At 42.9% G+C, this 17,174-nt stretch overlaps 1 protein-coding gene across 1 annotated transcript in view; it reads left to right on the top strand.

Annotated features, from left to right (window-relative positions):
* The window catches only part of PLXNC1 (plexin C1), a 163,134-nt gene that overhangs the window by 18,896 nt on the left and 127,064 nt on the right, over positions 1-17,174 (top strand). The window contains exons 2-3 of the mRNA XM_010340165.3: positions 2,424-2,564; positions 14,801-14,935. Coding sequence (XP_010338467.2) covers positions 2,424-2,564; positions 14,801-14,935 — 276 coding nt within the window. The remainder of the gene's footprint in view (positions 1-2,423; positions 2,565-14,800; positions 14,936-17,174) is intronic.

Raw genomic sequence — 17,174 nt, 5'->3', positions numbered from 1 at the left:
GAATGAAACTCCATCTCAAAAAAGGAAAAACTACAATTGTTGAGGGCAGCCAGAAATCACAGAAGGACATTGGGAAGGGTGAGATGGTAATTTGGGACAGATTTCTCCTTGTTCCCTTTCAGCTGCCTCTGTGTTTTTGGAGCCAGTCTTTTACAAACAGGATCTCTCATCCCACCTCAGGAAAACCTACCTATGGTTCTTGGTGAATTAGAACAGGTACAGTGTTAAGCACCTACTGTATACCAAACCTGGATGTACGCTGTCCCATCTGGACCCTGTGGGTAACCTGCAGTCCACATTCATTACTTTTTCTGTGTTGTGACATGAAGCAGAATGGAATCCTCCAGCCAGAGATAGTGACATTAGAACATTCTGGATAACAGGGCAGACATGATGCCCTATTCTCCGCATTAGCCTTTCTGCAGTGCTCAGATATTTAATAAAAATAACAAGCATGGTCAGCTGATCCGTTTGAACAATTCTGGATTTATTTTAAAGCAAGATGTGTGGCGTGATTTAACTTATTTTTCTTTAATCCTAAAGGTCATCTGATTTTTCTTTTCCTACTTATAGTCATGAGGCTTCCTTATCTAAATAATGATCTATTGTTCCAATCCTTAGACTCACAGATAATTTTTTTCCCTTCAATTTTCACAGGACAGCTCCTCATCTTCCCATATTGCATGAAAAGTATCTTTCAACAAGAAAAAAAAAATACTCTAATGAGTTTTCCCCAAATCTTCTTAAACCAAGTTCACTATAGAATATTTAATGCAAAAACGTCGCTTTCTCTTAGGTTGTGACATCTTTTGCTTGAAAAGTGATCAGGGCACTGGATGAATCCTTGCTGGCTTATCTTTCCCTTGCAGCGCAACTTCAACAAAGAAATATAGACGGCACTTTAAAGGCTTCAGAAATCAATTTAGCCCATAATCCATTTAGTTTAGATGTTAATGAAACTTGGTGGGTTTAAAAATAATGAATATTTAATAAGACATAAATTGAAAGACATAAACACTGTTGGCAATAATATAATGAAGTTAATAAGTCTTAGCCTCTGAGCGGCCACCTCCCCCTCCCCAAACAGGGTGATTTTAGGAGTTGCAGTGTTGCTTACTGAAGTTTGCTGGCTACAACTTCAATGTGCCTTTAAAAACCTTAGTACAGTTGGGAACTAAGCTCTGGCAGATAAAGTGTGCTATCACACTGTGTTCACTAGCTGCAGACGGCAACGGCTCTTCCTAGCTCCATATCTTCCAAAGATTTGTGTAACAAACTCAGTTTCCTGTCGTTGAAGGCAGGGCGCAGCATGAAGCACTTCATTCCTTTTCAACCAAAAAGAAAAAGACATTTGGGTCGACACTCTCTCTGCTCTGGGTTTAAAGAGGGGCTTTGTTTAACGATCAGGAGCAAGCCTGTGATTACATGTGCTCAGAGCCTCAGACAATTTAAATGCCTTCAGGTTGCCAGTTAGGCTTTGTGCTTTCCCCTTTAAAAGCATCAGCACCAGGGCCAGCCCTTCGCCTTGGTTCCTCCTTAGCTCTGTGGCTCCATCCTACCCATAGTCCACGACTGCGCATTTTGCCTTTTCCCCCCTGAATTAGCGACCCTGTCTTCGGGCTTTCTGCGGTCCCTTTTTGTAAGCCCAGAATCCCTCCTTTCTGCCGTCACACCCGATAGGATCATCCGTGTCACATCTTGGGAAATGTTTGTGTTTAACCTCACAGAAGCCAACGCCTAGCTAAAATGAATTGGCGGCAGGATTTTGAAAACAGCCAAGTGTAAGAGAGTCTGCCTCCCAATTCCGCGGTGGGCTGTCACTTGGCACTAAAGTGGAATTCAGCTTCATATACCAGCTGGGGGCTGTTAAATAGGTGGCCAGCTCACTCTGGCACTGAATACCTGTTCATACGTAGTAAACAGGGGCTTTCTTTGGTTGGGCAGGTATGGTAATTTTGCAAGGTAATGAAGGGTTGTTCCCGGGGAATCTTATCTAAGAAAATGTAGGCCGGGCCTGGTGGCTCACGCCTGTAATCCCAGCACTTTGGGAGGCCGAGGCGGGCAGATCACGAGGTCAGGAGATCAAGACCATGGAGGCCAACATGATGAAATCCCATCTATACTAAAAAAAAAGTACAAAAATTAGTTGGGTGTGGTGGTGGGTGCCTGTAGTCCCAGCTACTGGGGAGGCTGAGGCAGGAGAATCGCTTGAACCCAGGAGGGGGAGGTTGCAGTGAGACGAGATCGCGCCACTGCACTCCAGCCTGGTAACAGAGTGAGACTCCATCTCAAAAAAAAAGAAAAAAAGAAAAAGTATATGGGATCCTGCCTAGGAGGGCGTAAGTGACATTTTATCAGTATAATGAGAAGTATCATTGTTCAAAATTGTTATTTTTTTTTTGTGCGTTTGTGTGCATGTTCAGAAAGAAGGGGATCCACCTGAAAGAGTCCAACCAATTGCATCATCTACCGTGATCCATTCCGACCTGACATCCGTTTATGGCACCGTGGTAATGAACAGGACTGTTTTATTCTTGGGGACTGGAGGTGGCCAGTTACTTAAGGTTGGTTTTCTGTGCCTTCTTCAAATGTCTATTTTAATAGTGACATTTTATGCCTTTAAAAAAGTTTTTTAATGCTTCTGGGTTACGCATGGGACCAAACCAAAAACTTTGTGAACTCCTCAGAGACTCCCAGAAATGGCCTGGAGGAAAACCTGGAATTTGTGTGTGTAAGACACCCCCTGGCCATGTAATGAATACCAGCTACCTTGCTGCCCAGAAGTGCGCCAAGATATTTTTCCTTCCTTCCTCATAAGCTGCTTGGGTGAGGTAAACAGAGGTCTGGTCCCTACACCAACCCTGACTCACCTTCCTAAGACATGTAACCTCTTAGTTCTGGCTCCTTTATCATGGAAATGTACAAAGCACCTGATTTCTCACAACTTCAAAGAGATGAGAGATTACAGGGCTTGAAAAGAAGAAAAAACAGGTGTTCCTTCCCTCCAGCCCACCTGCCACCCACGGAGGGGGTTTGTTTTCTGCCCTTTGTACCCACACACACCACAGAGAGGTTAGAGATCTAAAATCCTTTGAGACTCCTCTTGACTTTCATCTCAGAGGACTATTTTTTCCCCACTGTATGGATATACCCCGGTCAAGTGCAGGGTTTTATTCACTTTTGAGAGGGGAAGAGGGAAGGAGGAGAAAATAAAATGAGAGACACCAAATTGTCTGAAGTGATGTAGTGGTCATCTTCTCAATGCCATCAGCAAGCATTTGTTGAAGATCTTCTGTGGTCTGCAATAATATTCCTGGTCAGGATCTGCACTATTTGTATGACAAAAGGCTGAGATTCCTTTGCCTCTCTGCAGCCAGTCCATTTACTCTCAGCTCAGATTCTTAATTGAATAATAGTAGATCTGTTTCCCAACTAATCTCCCATAGATCACTTGCTGTGTGACTTTAGGTGAATTGCTTAACCTCTCTGAGCCTCTGTTTACTTATTAGTAAAATACAGCTCTACTAGACAACCCAGAAAAGCCTTTCCTCTTCTGATGGTCTCTATTTCTGTCTTCTGCACATGTATTCCCCACCCCCACCCATCCCCAAGCCAAACCCATTTACTTGTTCCTGTTTGATCCTGTTTCCAAATATGATCCTGTTTCCACACTTTTGCTCACAGTGTACCCCCAGCCTGAAATGCTTTTTGCTTTTTTCTCTTATTTACGGAACCTTACGTATCTAAGCTCTGGCACAGCTCAAACCCCACCTCCTCTTTGATGACATCTAAGCCTGGAGTGACCTTACTCCCCTCTTATCTTCTGAAATACTCATGATCCAGGTCCTTCTTATGACTCCTTCCAAATGCCTTGCCTGGAGACCTCACCTTATCGCTGGTGTTTGTCTTGCCTTCCCAGCTTGATTTTAAGCCTCGTGAGAAGGGGGCCATGAATTCCCACAGCCTAATACAGTGCTGAGTGCCTGGTAGGCATTTGATTTAATCTGTTTTCTTTGGAGGAAACCCAGTAACATATGGGAGGGAGTTTGTTTGTATGCACAGTCTTTTAAAATATACATTGATCATCGTTCCTGTTGTGTTAGCGTTATTTCCTGGGGAAGGGTAAGTACCCATCCGTCATTCTGCACAAGCCACTCGGTGACGTCCGTAGCACCACCAACCTGGTCAGGCTTATTGGACCCATTTGCCTGGCAGGAGTTTCCATCAAGCCTTTCTGGGCCTCCTCACCAATTATCTCTTCAGATTTGGGATGTTTTTGACGAGTGTTTTGACAAGAACACTGTTTCCCCAAAGCCGAGCCAATCAAACTGCTACATGGTGAATTGGAGGTGAAGGAACACTCGTCTATAAATAGTTCCCATGGGACGGCCTGGTTTTGCCTGTCCTGCTTGTTCCCCAGCAGTCTGCATGCAGCTGGCCAGCTTTTAGCGATGTTGCAGTGAGGGGCACCAGGCTGCAGCTTCACGCTGCTGAGGAGGCCATGGCCCACTGAAGTCTCCAACCCCCCGGGGTCTGCATGGGGTACCCATTCAGAAGCCACCTGTGTGGCCTCGATGTTTTTTTAAGGGTTTGAGTAACAAAGGCAGCTTTTTGTTGTTTGTTTTGTGACTGCTAACATTTCCACAGTGCTTCCTAGATGCCAAGTGACTCTACATCTTCTAACAAATTCAGTCCTCTCCCTGACCCGGTGAGGCAGGCCTGCTATTCCCATTTGACAGATGAGGGAATCGAGGCCCAGAGAAATGGGATGATTTTGCTCAGGGTCACGCAAGGGCAGAGCAGGGATATGAACCCGGAATGACTTCAGAGACTGCACTAAGATCCCCCATGCTACACTGACTTTGCAGCCTCTGCTGCAGACATCAGAACCACTCTCTGAGCATTGCAGGGACAAGTGGGAGACCTGAGAATAGGGGTCCATGCCCCGGGGCGGGGGGACACATGCTCCTGGGGTGAGTCAGGCTTCCTAGAGGCTCGGGAAAGAGTCCCAGCCTGAGAAGAAGGCGGACTATCTGACTGAGGGAATACCTCACTGGCATGGTAACTTCTTGGAAATTAACACTCACCCCTGCCAGGCCCCAGTAAGAGAGAACTTCTCTCACTCAGGAGAAGGGTATGAGGGATGAACTTGAGCTGACTTGGCCCGCCAGGCTCCCTAGGGCAGCTCGGTGGTACCCAAGCCTCCCTCCTGTATCCTGTGTACAGATCATTGGATGCAGCCCCTGAATTTACCCAGAATCCTGAAGACCCAGAATCGTGTGGATGATTCGGAAGCCACTGATAATCTTCAAATCCCTTTATTCAGAAGCTTTCAGCTTCTCCCTTGCCAAGGCTTGTCACCAGAACTGTTAGAAAGGAAGAACACTGATAGACACAAGCTTGGCTCCTTAAGCCACAGCGTGGGGGAACTAATGAGCGGCAAAAAACAAAACCCAACCCAAACGCAGACAGTAGGAGGGGGAGAAGAAAGAGGGCTTGGAGCAGCCACAGCCTGACTCATCAGTTTCCGAGTGATCATGAGTCGACGGCATTTTGACATGTGGCAGGCGCGGTTGTATGTACCTCATTGAATGAGAGTCAGGGAACAGCGATTGGGGCCCAACTGCTGTTATTTACCACCACCAGTAAAAGCCCAACTTCTTAAATCTCTGCAAATCCTATGAGTATTTCATATGATTTGGTGCAATTTTAATTGCACCATGTTATTTAATAATTTTATTAAATAATTTTAAATGTTTTTAAATAATTTTAAATGTTATTTAAATAATTTTTCCTCGTTGTGAAAGTAATATATGCTTATGTAAAAAGCTACTGAGTCGTGGGGGGGTGAGAGGATGCCAAAGAAAAAATTATCCCTAATTGTGTCGTGCAGAAGCAACCGCTGTCAGCATCTTGGACTCTGTGTAGTTGAGGTCAGATTTTGCATCCAATTTTACATCCTTTTCTTCAGTTAGTGACGGAAAATGCTTATGTTAAAATGTTCTTGCAAACCCTTTGTAAACAGTATTTTTAAATAACGATATCATATTCTATCATTTGGGTACATTATTTAGAACTTAAGCTGAGGTATACTGGATCACTTTTAAAGTGTCTTTAAAGACACATGTTTTCCAAGGAAGACGGCGTTACCTCCAAAGGTAAGATTTCACTGATGCTCTGTGAAGAAATGAAAGGCTCCAGTATGCCAGCAACTTCGCTATTCTCCTCTTGCCTTTTGACCTAAGTCCCTTTATAAGATTTTGGGAAAATCGAAGGAATTCAGAACTCAAAGAGTCCTTTGAGAGCATCTAATCTGCTCTTTGATTTTATCAGTGCGCAGTCCCGTGGTCGTGAGGCGAGTTCTGTCTAGTCACCCTCTGCACTTATTTCCCCATCCTGCTTCCTTTCGGAACATGATTGCATGCTGTCATTTTTCAGTTGTCACTGTCTCCACTGAGATCAGCTGAAAAGTATGGCCACATTGAACTCAGCCTTGGAGAATTCACACTGCACGTGTTGCGTAGCGGACACATTTCTGTAAACACACACCGTGTCTTTCTCCAGATTACAGCGCAGCCCATCCTGTGGGTTGGATTCCTTTGAGCTGACTCTGTTGCCTATGGAAAGTTATCCTTATTTCAAGGGCAGATTGGTATATTTTGAGCTTTTCCAGGTGGTCAAATAAGTAATAACAGAATATGCATGAAATTTGAAATTTGTCACTTTATGCATGCCCATTAACCTTTCTTGTAAGCATAAAAGATAAGAAGGCAGTGGGCAAAGAAGAAGAATCGCTGACATTTCTGAGCTCTTCCTGTGTGCTGTGCATTAGAACCAGCGTCTGCACGAGTTAACTAATTTCATCCTTACCAGTCAATGCTCTTACCATCTCCATTTTATAAATGAAAAACCTGAGGCTTCGAGAGGTTAGGTATCTTGTTCAAGGTGCTCTGAACCAAAATTATCTGTTCCCAGAGTCCGAGCTGTTAGCCCCCAGCTAAACTGCAGTAACTCTAACAGAGCTTAGTCGACTTTGAGGAGCTGGTTTTTATTTTGTATTTTCCTTCTAAGATTGGAGTATAAGGGCTGAGACCAAGATGCAGGTGTTTGAGGTTTCACGAGGAGGGGCCGGGAACCCTGTGATTTAGTTTGTTCCTATTTGGGGATGGCCACCTGACAACCCAGCTGAGTGTAGAGCCTGCTCCTCTCAGAGCTCCATGTGGTTCAAGGGGGTCTCTCAATCCTGTTTACAAAGGGTTTGCAATAACATTTTAATGTAAGCATTTTCCCAGTTTTACCCCAGTGGGCTCCTTTATAGGAAACCTAGGAATTCTGTATTCAAGTTGATGTTTTGATTGGTTTCAGCAGTAAGAGACTTGTGTCTCCCTGTCGTACCAGGGACTGAATTAGGGTACAGGGTATGGGAGGCTGTATCACACAGCTCTGTCCTGTCCCCATATCCAGTCTTGAGGTATTTCTTATGTGCTTAGGGTCGACTGGTTACCTATGTGGCCCTCAAAATTCCAGTTCCACTTAATGGTTTTTTTTTTTTTTTTTTTCTTTTTTGAGCCAAGGTCTTACTCTGTTGCCCAGGCTGGAGTGCAGTGGTGCAGTCTCAGCTGACTACAACCTCTGCCTTCCAGGCTTAAGTGATCCTCCTACCTTAGCCTCTTGAGTAGCTGGGACTACAGACCTGTGTCCCCATATCTGGCTAATTTTTTGTATGGACAGAGTGTTGCCATGTTGCCCAGGCTGGTCTCGAACTCCTAGGCTCTGGAGAGCCTCCCACCTCGGCTTTCCAAAGATCCGGGATTACAGGCATGAGCCACTGCACAAGGCCCCACTGATGGATTTTGTTTATTCCAATCACAGTAAAATTAAACCAGTTCCAAAAAGTTCTGTCTGAATTCAAACAGAAGCAAAAACTGTGTGCTGCCTAAAGAGTATGCCTTGACTCTGGTTGTGAAAATTTTTGAATGAACATAAGAGAAAAAAAATCTTTTGTAAAAACAAGCTCTACTATACACCCAGAAAATTTTCAAAGAAGGAATAGAAAAACTCGGGGAACCTAGGACAGGCCCTGGGACCGGAAGTGGGGGGGCAGGGTGGGGGGGCGGCAGGGGATGGCTGAGCCAACAGACCAAAAAGTAGAAACAGCAGGAAGTGTCAAAACTCTTCTGTGGGTTCACTGATTGGCTGTTTAGGATGTCATGTGAAGCCTGCTTCAAGTTCCTCCCACCTCATTAATTCTGATGTATGAGTTTGCAAGGACTCCACAATTTGAAACTTTTAGTCCCTGAATAATTCACAAATCTAGAACTTGTGGTTCAGACTGTATGCTTCTCTTACTATCCACATGGTAATAAGCAGATTGGAAACAAAAGAGAAATTTGCCTTGATTTTTATATTTCATCTTTGTTACTCCTAACTACTGAGGCACATTAAATACTTATCTTGCTTTCTCGTATGTGTGTGTATGCATCACAGGCATGCACGTCTGTGTGTAGGCATGCATATGTGTGTGCGTGTGTGTGTATACTTGTATGTGTGTATGTGTGGTGTAAGTCTCCTTTCCAGCATTTCTCAGAAACTGCTTATGGAAAAAAATAATAATAAATGAAAGGGTTGGCTTATTTGCCTTTCAACTGGTTAGCCCCACAGAGAGCCATAGGAAATGAAACTTGGCATAAAATATTTTAGCTTTTTGAACACCTGTGGCTTTTCCATCTCATGGCAATCCTAAAGACAAAAAAAAAATAGTTTTTTGTTTAATTTTTCTCCCCCCTCATTTTCCTCACCATGGTATCCTTCCCATGGGTGGTCTTGAGCCTGTCTTGCAATTGTATGGTGTGGAAGTCTCCACTCAGTTAATTTCAGCAGTGTAGCTGGGAGTTTTGCATGCAACAAAAATCCCTAGGCCAGTTAATAGTCTACCATGAGGCTTCAGGAAGACGTCAACATAAACAATATGTTGACATGAACTGAAATTCTCCATCAGAGAAAATTTGTTTTCTACACAGGCTTCAGCTGGAAAAAGCTAAAGAGCCCCATAAAATCTTGAAGGCTCATAGAGTCATTTTTGATTTAATAAATATTTGCTGGGCACCTTGTATGTGCCAGGCACTGTTCTGGGTGCTGAATATACAAAGGTGAACAAAACAGACAATGCCCTGCTTCCCTGGTGAGAAGAAGAAGATGGGAAACAAGCAAATGGATTAATCAGCGATAAACACACTTCAGTTAGGGCTAAGTGCTATGAGAGAACAGAGCGATGGGTAGAGAGTGACAGAGATGTTCAGCAGAGAAGTGATCAGGGAAAGCCTCTCAGAGGGGGTGGTGTTGGAGACTTGGATGAAGGAGTATACAAGCATACACATGGAGAAGGTTCAGACTGACTTCAGATAAGATCTATATTATGTTCGTATCCTGGAAGCAATAGATAAAAATCTACATCATGCCCAAGGAGCGTGTGTGTGTGTGTGTGTGTGTGTGTGTGTGTGTGTGTGAATTGGATGAGATTTCTCTTATGCAAAATTCAACCCATTTTGGGTTTTTGTGACTCATCGTTATTTCCTGCATTGCTTCACTTGATCATGTTCTTTTTCCCGAGGCTGCCCACCTAAACGGAGCTGAGGAAGGAAGGTTTCCCTTGCTCCAGTCTTGTTGGCTTTTATCTCTGTGTTGATATTCTCATGGAGTTTACAGTGAGAAAGTCCAAGGGTTCCATCAGTGCCTGTGGGCTGGGGTTTGGGCGAGATGAGAGACGATATTAACACGGATCGTCTTGTCGTCACCTGAGAGAGATGAGACGCCAGGGGCCACAGGAGCAGAAATCCCTCCCTACTCTGCGTAGCACATTTGGGACCCTGTGGTGAAAATTAAAACTTCCTTTTGTCCTGTCCTTAGCATTGTTTGCATAATCTAGCAAAAAGAAAACAGGTTGAGTCACTCACCCTCAAGGATTTTTAAATTTAAATTATATTTTTTTAATTTTTTAATTATTATATTTTTTGACACAGAGTCTCGCTCTGTCATCTAGGCTATAGTGCAGTGGCGCGATCTCAGCTCACTGTAACCTCTGCCTCCCAGGTTCAAGCTATTCTCTTGCCTCAGCCTCCTGGGATTACAGGCACCTGCCACCGCGCCTGGCTAATTTTTGTATTGTTAGTACAGACGGGGTTTCACCATGTTGGTCAGGCTGGTCTCGAACTCCTGACCTCATGATCCACCCGCTTCAGCCTCCCAAAGTGCTGGGATTACAGGCATGAGCCACCATGCCCAGCATATGTATTTATTTTTAAGGTAATACATTGATATCATTTAAAACTCAAAAGAACCAAGAAAATATTCTGTGAAAGTCACCTGTTCTTGACTTCCAAGGCAACCAGTGGTAGCAGTTTCATGGGCATCTTTCCAAAGAGAGTTTATATCTGTTTACAGGCAAAAGAGTGAAGATATTCTTCCTCCCTTTTACTGAAACACAAAACACAGTGAACAGATATGTTATATATGTAAAAATACCTGTATATGTATATATGTGTGTATTTACAAATATATGTATATATTTAATATAACACATAAAATATACCAGGGAGCTTTCTAATTATTTTTATGGCTGAATAGTATTCCCTTGTTGGTACTATAGTTTACTTAACCAGTTCCCTACTGCTGCACACTTAGGCTGTTTTAATCTTTTCTTTATAACAATGGTACAATGAATATATATCATTTCACACACACACACATATATGAGGGGCTACAGGGTCCAAGGGTATGTGCTTTATAATTTTGATAGATCATGCCAAATTGCCTTCTAGAGAGGTCCAACTTCCACCGTTGATGAAACACACTAATTTAAACCCAGCATCTATGGCTATCAGGACAAGCCTCAGTGAAAACCACACTAAGTGGCTTTTTGAAGAAACTGATTGGTAAAACCCTGGACCACAGAACTCTTTGATGAAAGAAAGAGAGAGATGAGAGAGAGAGAGAGAAAGGAAGGAAGAAAGAAAAGAGAGAGAGGGAGAGAGGAAGGAAAGAAGGAAGGGAGGGAGGGAAAGAGGGAGGGAAGGAAGGCAAGCTTTCTTGCCATAATTCAGAGTTCTAGAGAGAATACTCATGCTTCACTCTTTGATAATTTTTTAAGAGATGAATGAAAGAAAGAAAAGAAAAGAAAAAAAGAAAGGCAAGAAAAGAAAAGTAAGGCTTCCTTGCCATAATTCAGAGTTCTAGAGTACTGGTGCTTCATTTCCAAGGTACCGAATAAATAAATCAATGTTGCACCCAATTAGATCTTTCCTGGTGCCACCGTCTGTATCAGTGATGCTCCAGGAGTAACTAAAATAAGCCCCCAGTAAAAGCTGCCATGCAGCTCCTAATTTACATAAAATGGATGAGTGGGGGTGTACGTTTTTACTTACCTACGTTCTTATTTTAAAGCAAACCCCACAATGTCGTTTCACCTCAACATATTTTGTTATGCCCCCTCAAGAACTACAGTCATTTTCTTAAATAATTGTAACCATACTGCCGTGATCACAGCTAACAAAATGATCAGTAATTCTTTAGGCTCACTTACTGTCCAGTCTGTGTAACGAAATATTCCCAACTGATTCAAAAAAATATTTAAAATGTTATTGTTCAAATTGGTATCTGCACGAAGTTCTCAAACCAAATTTGGTTGTTCTATCTATTATCTAGAGCAGTCTCCTCCCTTACTTTTATTCACTGCCACTGACTTACTGAAAAGCCAGGTCTTTTGCCCTATAGAATGGCTCATATCATGTGTTTGGCTTTTTGCATCTTCGTGGTATCATTTAGCTTCGTGGTATCATTTACTCCTGCTTTCTAGTGCTAACTGGAAGTTAGCACTAAAGACTTGATTAGATTCAGGTTCAACTTTGTTGGCAAGATGCATTATGGGTGGTGCTGCCCAACGATGCTTTTGCCATGATGAATTCCTGAAGAGCTGCCGGGGTGGCAGCTTCTCTTCTCTTGACCCTCCCTTGAGAATATTTCTATCAATGTTTGTTTAAAAAAAAATGGCTTCCTGTTTCTCTTCCTCTATATAACTGCTTTCCAGAACCAGGTCAACTGAATCTGAACTGATTAATACAGCTAATGAATTAAAGATGGCAAATCCAGGCAAGCCCATACCTTGGTCAGTGCCTGCCCCATGGCTCCACTGTCAGGATTCTGTAGAGCAGTACTAGCCAAGAGAACTTTCTGTGATGATAGAAATGTTCTCCATCGGCCGAGGTGGGTGGACCACAAGGTCAAGAGATTGAGCCCATCCTGGCCAACATGGTGAAACCCCGTCTCTACTAAAAACACAAAAATTAGCCAGGTGTTTGGCATGCGCCTGTAGTCCCAGCTACTTGGGAGGCTGAGGCAGAGGAATCGCTTGAACCCAGGAGGTGGAGGTTGCAGTGAGCCGAGACTGCACCACTGTGCTCCAGCCTGGCAACAGAGCAAGACTCCATCTCAAAAAAAAAAAAAAAAAAAAAAAAAAATCTTCTCCATCCGTTCTCTCCAATATGGTAGCCAGTCACCATAGGTAGCTAGTGAACACTTGAAATGTTGCTAGTGTTTTTATTTAAATTTAAATATCCATTATGAGACTAGTGGCTACCATATTGGATAGTGCAGCTATAAAGTCATTTTAAAATGAGTTGAGACACACACCTTTCCCACTTCCCTTAGGACCTAATTGCTTCTGTTTTAAAAAGAGCTTTTAAGAAGTCATATTTAATATGTTTGGTGAGTGAGATTGACTTTTACAAAGCTGCGGCTGAATTTGGTGAGCAGGCCAAGGGCTTCAAATGAGCCACTTTTTGCACCAAATCCATCTGAGCCTGACCCAAGCACATGGAAGGAAGTCACTGACTGCAAGGCAATGCTAGACTCCAGCCCAGGTCCTGGAAAAGGGAGGTGAATGCAGGAAGTTCCTGTGTGCCAAATTGATCAGAAGCCTTTGGCTAAACAGCAGATACCTAACTGCCATCAGGATATGTGGGTACAGGCATATTATTGATTAGTAGATGTGTGAGATAGACTTTGTCCAAAAAGAATCTCAGATGCCAATTTTTTTCTTTGCAAACTATGCACCTAATGTAGCCGATGCCTGCGGTGGTAGAGATACGAATATAGATAATCTGTCTGGATGTGTTCAAACTGACAAAATGTTGAACACCTTCACTTTTTAAAGTAGTGGGTACAAATTGTGTTAGGTGCAAAGATGACGAAGGGATAGGTACAGAGGTGATTAAGAAGACATGGTCTCAGGCCAGGCAGCGGAGGTGGCAGAAAGCCAAGATTGCGCCACTGCACTCCAGCCTTGGTGACTGAGCAAGACTCTGTCTCAAAAAAAAAAAAAAAAAAAAAAAAAAAAGACTTGGTTCCTGCTGAAAAGGAGCTTGCAATCTAGTAATAGATTATTATCTATTGAGTATTGATTCCGTTCTAAGCATCTTTCACAGTTCTTATTTGATCCTTACAAAACTGTAATAAGGAAGGCACTATTAGCCCCATTTTAGAGATGAGGAAATTGAGACCTAGGGAGATTAAGTAAGTTACTAGTTCAAAGTAGTGCAGCTACTTAAAGAATGGAGGCAGGATGCAAATGCAAGCTTAAGCCACCATTACATTTCTCTAGCACTATAGGATTAGAGTCTCCCGATGGGTCTTCATACCCATACTTCAAACCCAGCCTTCTCACCATGGCCTCTTGCTCCTCCACTCAAAGCCCTGCCATGGCTTCTTCTCTCTCATCTACGGGAAAAGCCAAGCTCTTTACATAGGCCCACAAGACCCTTGATTACCCTTCCCCTGGGGTCTATCTCACTCCTCTCTGCCTCTCTCCACTGGAGCCACCCTGGCCTCCTCCCATTTTGGTTTCTTTGCGCTGGCAGGGCTGCTTTTAAGAACACATTTCATGCAAGTATGAAAATAACTCACCTCCTGCAAGTCTAAATAAATATCACCTTTTCAGTGACACCTACCCTGAACATATATTCTCTAACCCCTGACCCCACTATATTTTATAATGTACTGTTTTCTTGTTAATAGTTTGCCATTACTCACCCCCGCCACCCCCCCACCTCGCCACACACACACACACAAATCTAAGTTTTGTGAGGTCAGGAGCTCTCCCTTCCTTCCGCATTTTGTTCACTGCCGTTTTCCAAACATCCAGAACGGTGCTGAGTACATACTGGGTGTTGGGTAGATGTTCGTTGACTGAGATGGATGAGGCTGTCAGGTACGTCCAATTTCAAAACCACTGAGTCCTGAGTCACACTTGCATATATTTATATGTGAACACATACCTACTTGCCTGTATCTTCCAAGTTAATCTGGGTCACTTCAAACCGTATGACAATCTGAGTATCCTGTGGAAATACGTGTGGGAGCTACTTCCTTTAATTTCCAGCCTCTCTTGAGACAGCACTAATGAAGCTGTCACTTGTGGCTTCCCACTGGGCCAGACATGGTCCGAAATTGTGGTCAGCAAGTTTCCACATATAAAGATACTACCCCGGCCTTGAAGAGTAGCTTTTTTTTGTTTGTTCATTTCTCATGACTTTGCCCTTTCAAAAGAAGAAATTTCTATGCTTGTTATTATCACCGGCCTTGTTGAGGACTGAGATTGTGAGAGAATGATTAGGGAGCATGATACCTTGGCCAGTATTTGTAGGGAGTGAGAAGGGAAGTGGCTTTATGATTAAGTTACAAGTTTTGCCACCCCAGTATTCAAAGCATTGAATAGAAATCGTGTTTCTCTTTTTGAAAAAAAAATTAGGTTATTCTTGGTGAGAATTTGACTTCAAATTGTCCGGAGGTGATCTATGAAATTAAAGAAGAGACACCTGTTTTCTATAAGCTTGTTCCTGATCCTGTGAAGAATATCTACATTTATCTAACAGCTGGGAAAGAGGTAGGTAGAAATACTAGTTATTGCTTCTGACTTATGAATAAAAATGGTTTAATTGATGTCATTATCTAGTAGCAAAGCTTTTACTTTACAGAGTTTAAGCAGTGCCCCAGGCTTTGAGGAGACCCGCTGTGGTTCACAGGCATGGAATTAAAAACCTTACTGACTGTCAGTAAGTAAGCAAGAAATATTACCTATTTAGACAATTTTATTATTGGCTATATTTCCAATGCCAAGTTTTTCAGAGGAGGGCGTGCTTGCAAATGGGCACATAATCAGCAAGGTAACTGAATTTACACATTTATTGTGTGGGCACTGAACGGTTAGATGCATTTATGAAGATACCCAATGGGACTGGCTTTGGAATTTGGGGTTAATATCAGGCCACAGTCTCATACACATTCATGAACCAGGAAATATATGGTGCTCACCCTCCCCGTCTTCATTTATCTGGCTGGTTTGGCTTTTTTTCGCTTCTGCTTACTGAAATAAAAGTAATATATTTTTACATTTTCTTCATCTTTACCAAGTGCTTTCACCAAGGGAAGGGAAAAAGAAACGAATTATTAGTGAATCTCTCCTATGAATTAGTCACTGTTCTTTGCATGATCGCTGTCTAGATGCATGGAGTTGTGTACATACATATACACACAAGTATAGGAAACAATGTTAATGAAATGTGTTACTGACCGGTCATAGTGGCTCATGCCTGTCATCCCAGCACTTTGGGAGGCTGAGGTAGGAGAATCACTTGAGGCCAGGAGTTTAAGGCTAGACTGAGCCGTGATAGAACCACTGTTCCTCAGTCTGGGTGACAAAGCAAGAGCCCGTCTCAAAAAAAAAAAAAAAAAAAAAAAAAAAAAAAAAAGCAAGAAAGAAAGAAAGAAAAGAAAACAAAGGCTGAGTATAGTGGCTCACACCTGTAATCCTAGCACTTTGGGGAGGTCAAGGCAGGTGGATCACCTGAGTTCAAGAGTTCAAGACCAGCCTGGGCAACATGATGAAACCCTGTTTCCACTAAAAATATAAACAATTAGCTGGGCATGGTGGCACATGCCTGTAATCCCAGCTACTTAGGAGGCTGAAGAATAAGAATCACTTGAACCCGGGAGGTGGAGGTTGCAGTGAGCTGACATCACACTGCTACACCCCAGCCTGGGCCACAGAGTGAGACTGTCTCAAAAAGGGGAAAAAAAAGAAGAAAAAGAAATGTGTTATTAATTTAATGAGAGTTACCTTTGTTTTCTATTAAGAATCTAAAACTTGGGGGCCGGGCACGGTGGCTCACGCCTGTAATCCCAGCACTTTGGGAGGCCGAGGTGGGTGGATCACGAGGTCAAGGGATCGAGACCATCCTGGTCAACATAGTGAAACCCCGTCTCTACTAAAAATACAAAAAAAATAGCTGGGCATAGTGGTGCGTACCTGTAATCCCAGCTACTCAGGAGGCTGAGGCAGGAGAATTGCCTGAACCCAGGAGGCGGAGGTTGCGGTGAGCCGAGATCGCGCCATTGCACTCCAACCTGGGTAACAAGAGCGAAACTCTGTCTCAAAAAAAAAAAAAAAAAAAAAAGAATCTAAAACTTGGAGAGGTTAAATAACTTGTTCAAGAATATAAATATATATGTATATATTTGTAGGTTAGCCTTTGCAGGGCTAGAACAGAAATTCAACCCTGATTCTAAAGCCTGTGATAAGTTATATTAAATCCAAAATTTGTGAAAACAGGACATTCTTTGGCTCTGTGGTTTTGACCTATGACCATTTGAACATAGAAAGTACAAAGAAGATAATTGAGATTTTCATACTTGTGTAATGGATGCAACAGATACTCTCAGCCCACCCCTGGTTTTCCATCATTTTCCTGTCAGTCTTTCTAAGGAGAATAGAATGACAGCAATCTACATGTGCTTTTTGAGTCACAGATAAGATGTGCAAATAATTTGTAGTTTCTGGTATTCTTACAAAGATGTTTTTGTTCTTTGCATATCGCAAAGTCAGGGATATCAAAATGACCGCATTGAGATGGCCACATCTTCCCACAAAGCTTGTAAGCCAGTCCTTCACCATACAGAATCTCCTGTGCCAATTTCCTTCACCATTTGCACACTTTGTATTATGTTTCTTCTCTGGGGATCCCATCTTGGAAAGACTTTTCTCTACTCAACAAACTGCACATATTAAGTAACAGTTCCCATTCCCGGGGTTTATTTATCAGGGGCATCTCAAAACTGCTGGTCAG

This window comes from Saimiri boliviensis, chromosome 7 (assembly GCF_048565385.1).
Source record: "Saimiri boliviensis isolate mSaiBol1 chromosome 7, mSaiBol1.pri, whole genome shotgun sequence".
In the NCBI taxonomy this organism is placed as follows: domain Eukaryota; kingdom Metazoa; phylum Chordata; class Mammalia; order Primates; family Cebidae; genus Saimiri; species Saimiri boliviensis.
This window is presented reverse-complemented; position numbering and strand designations above follow the sequence as displayed.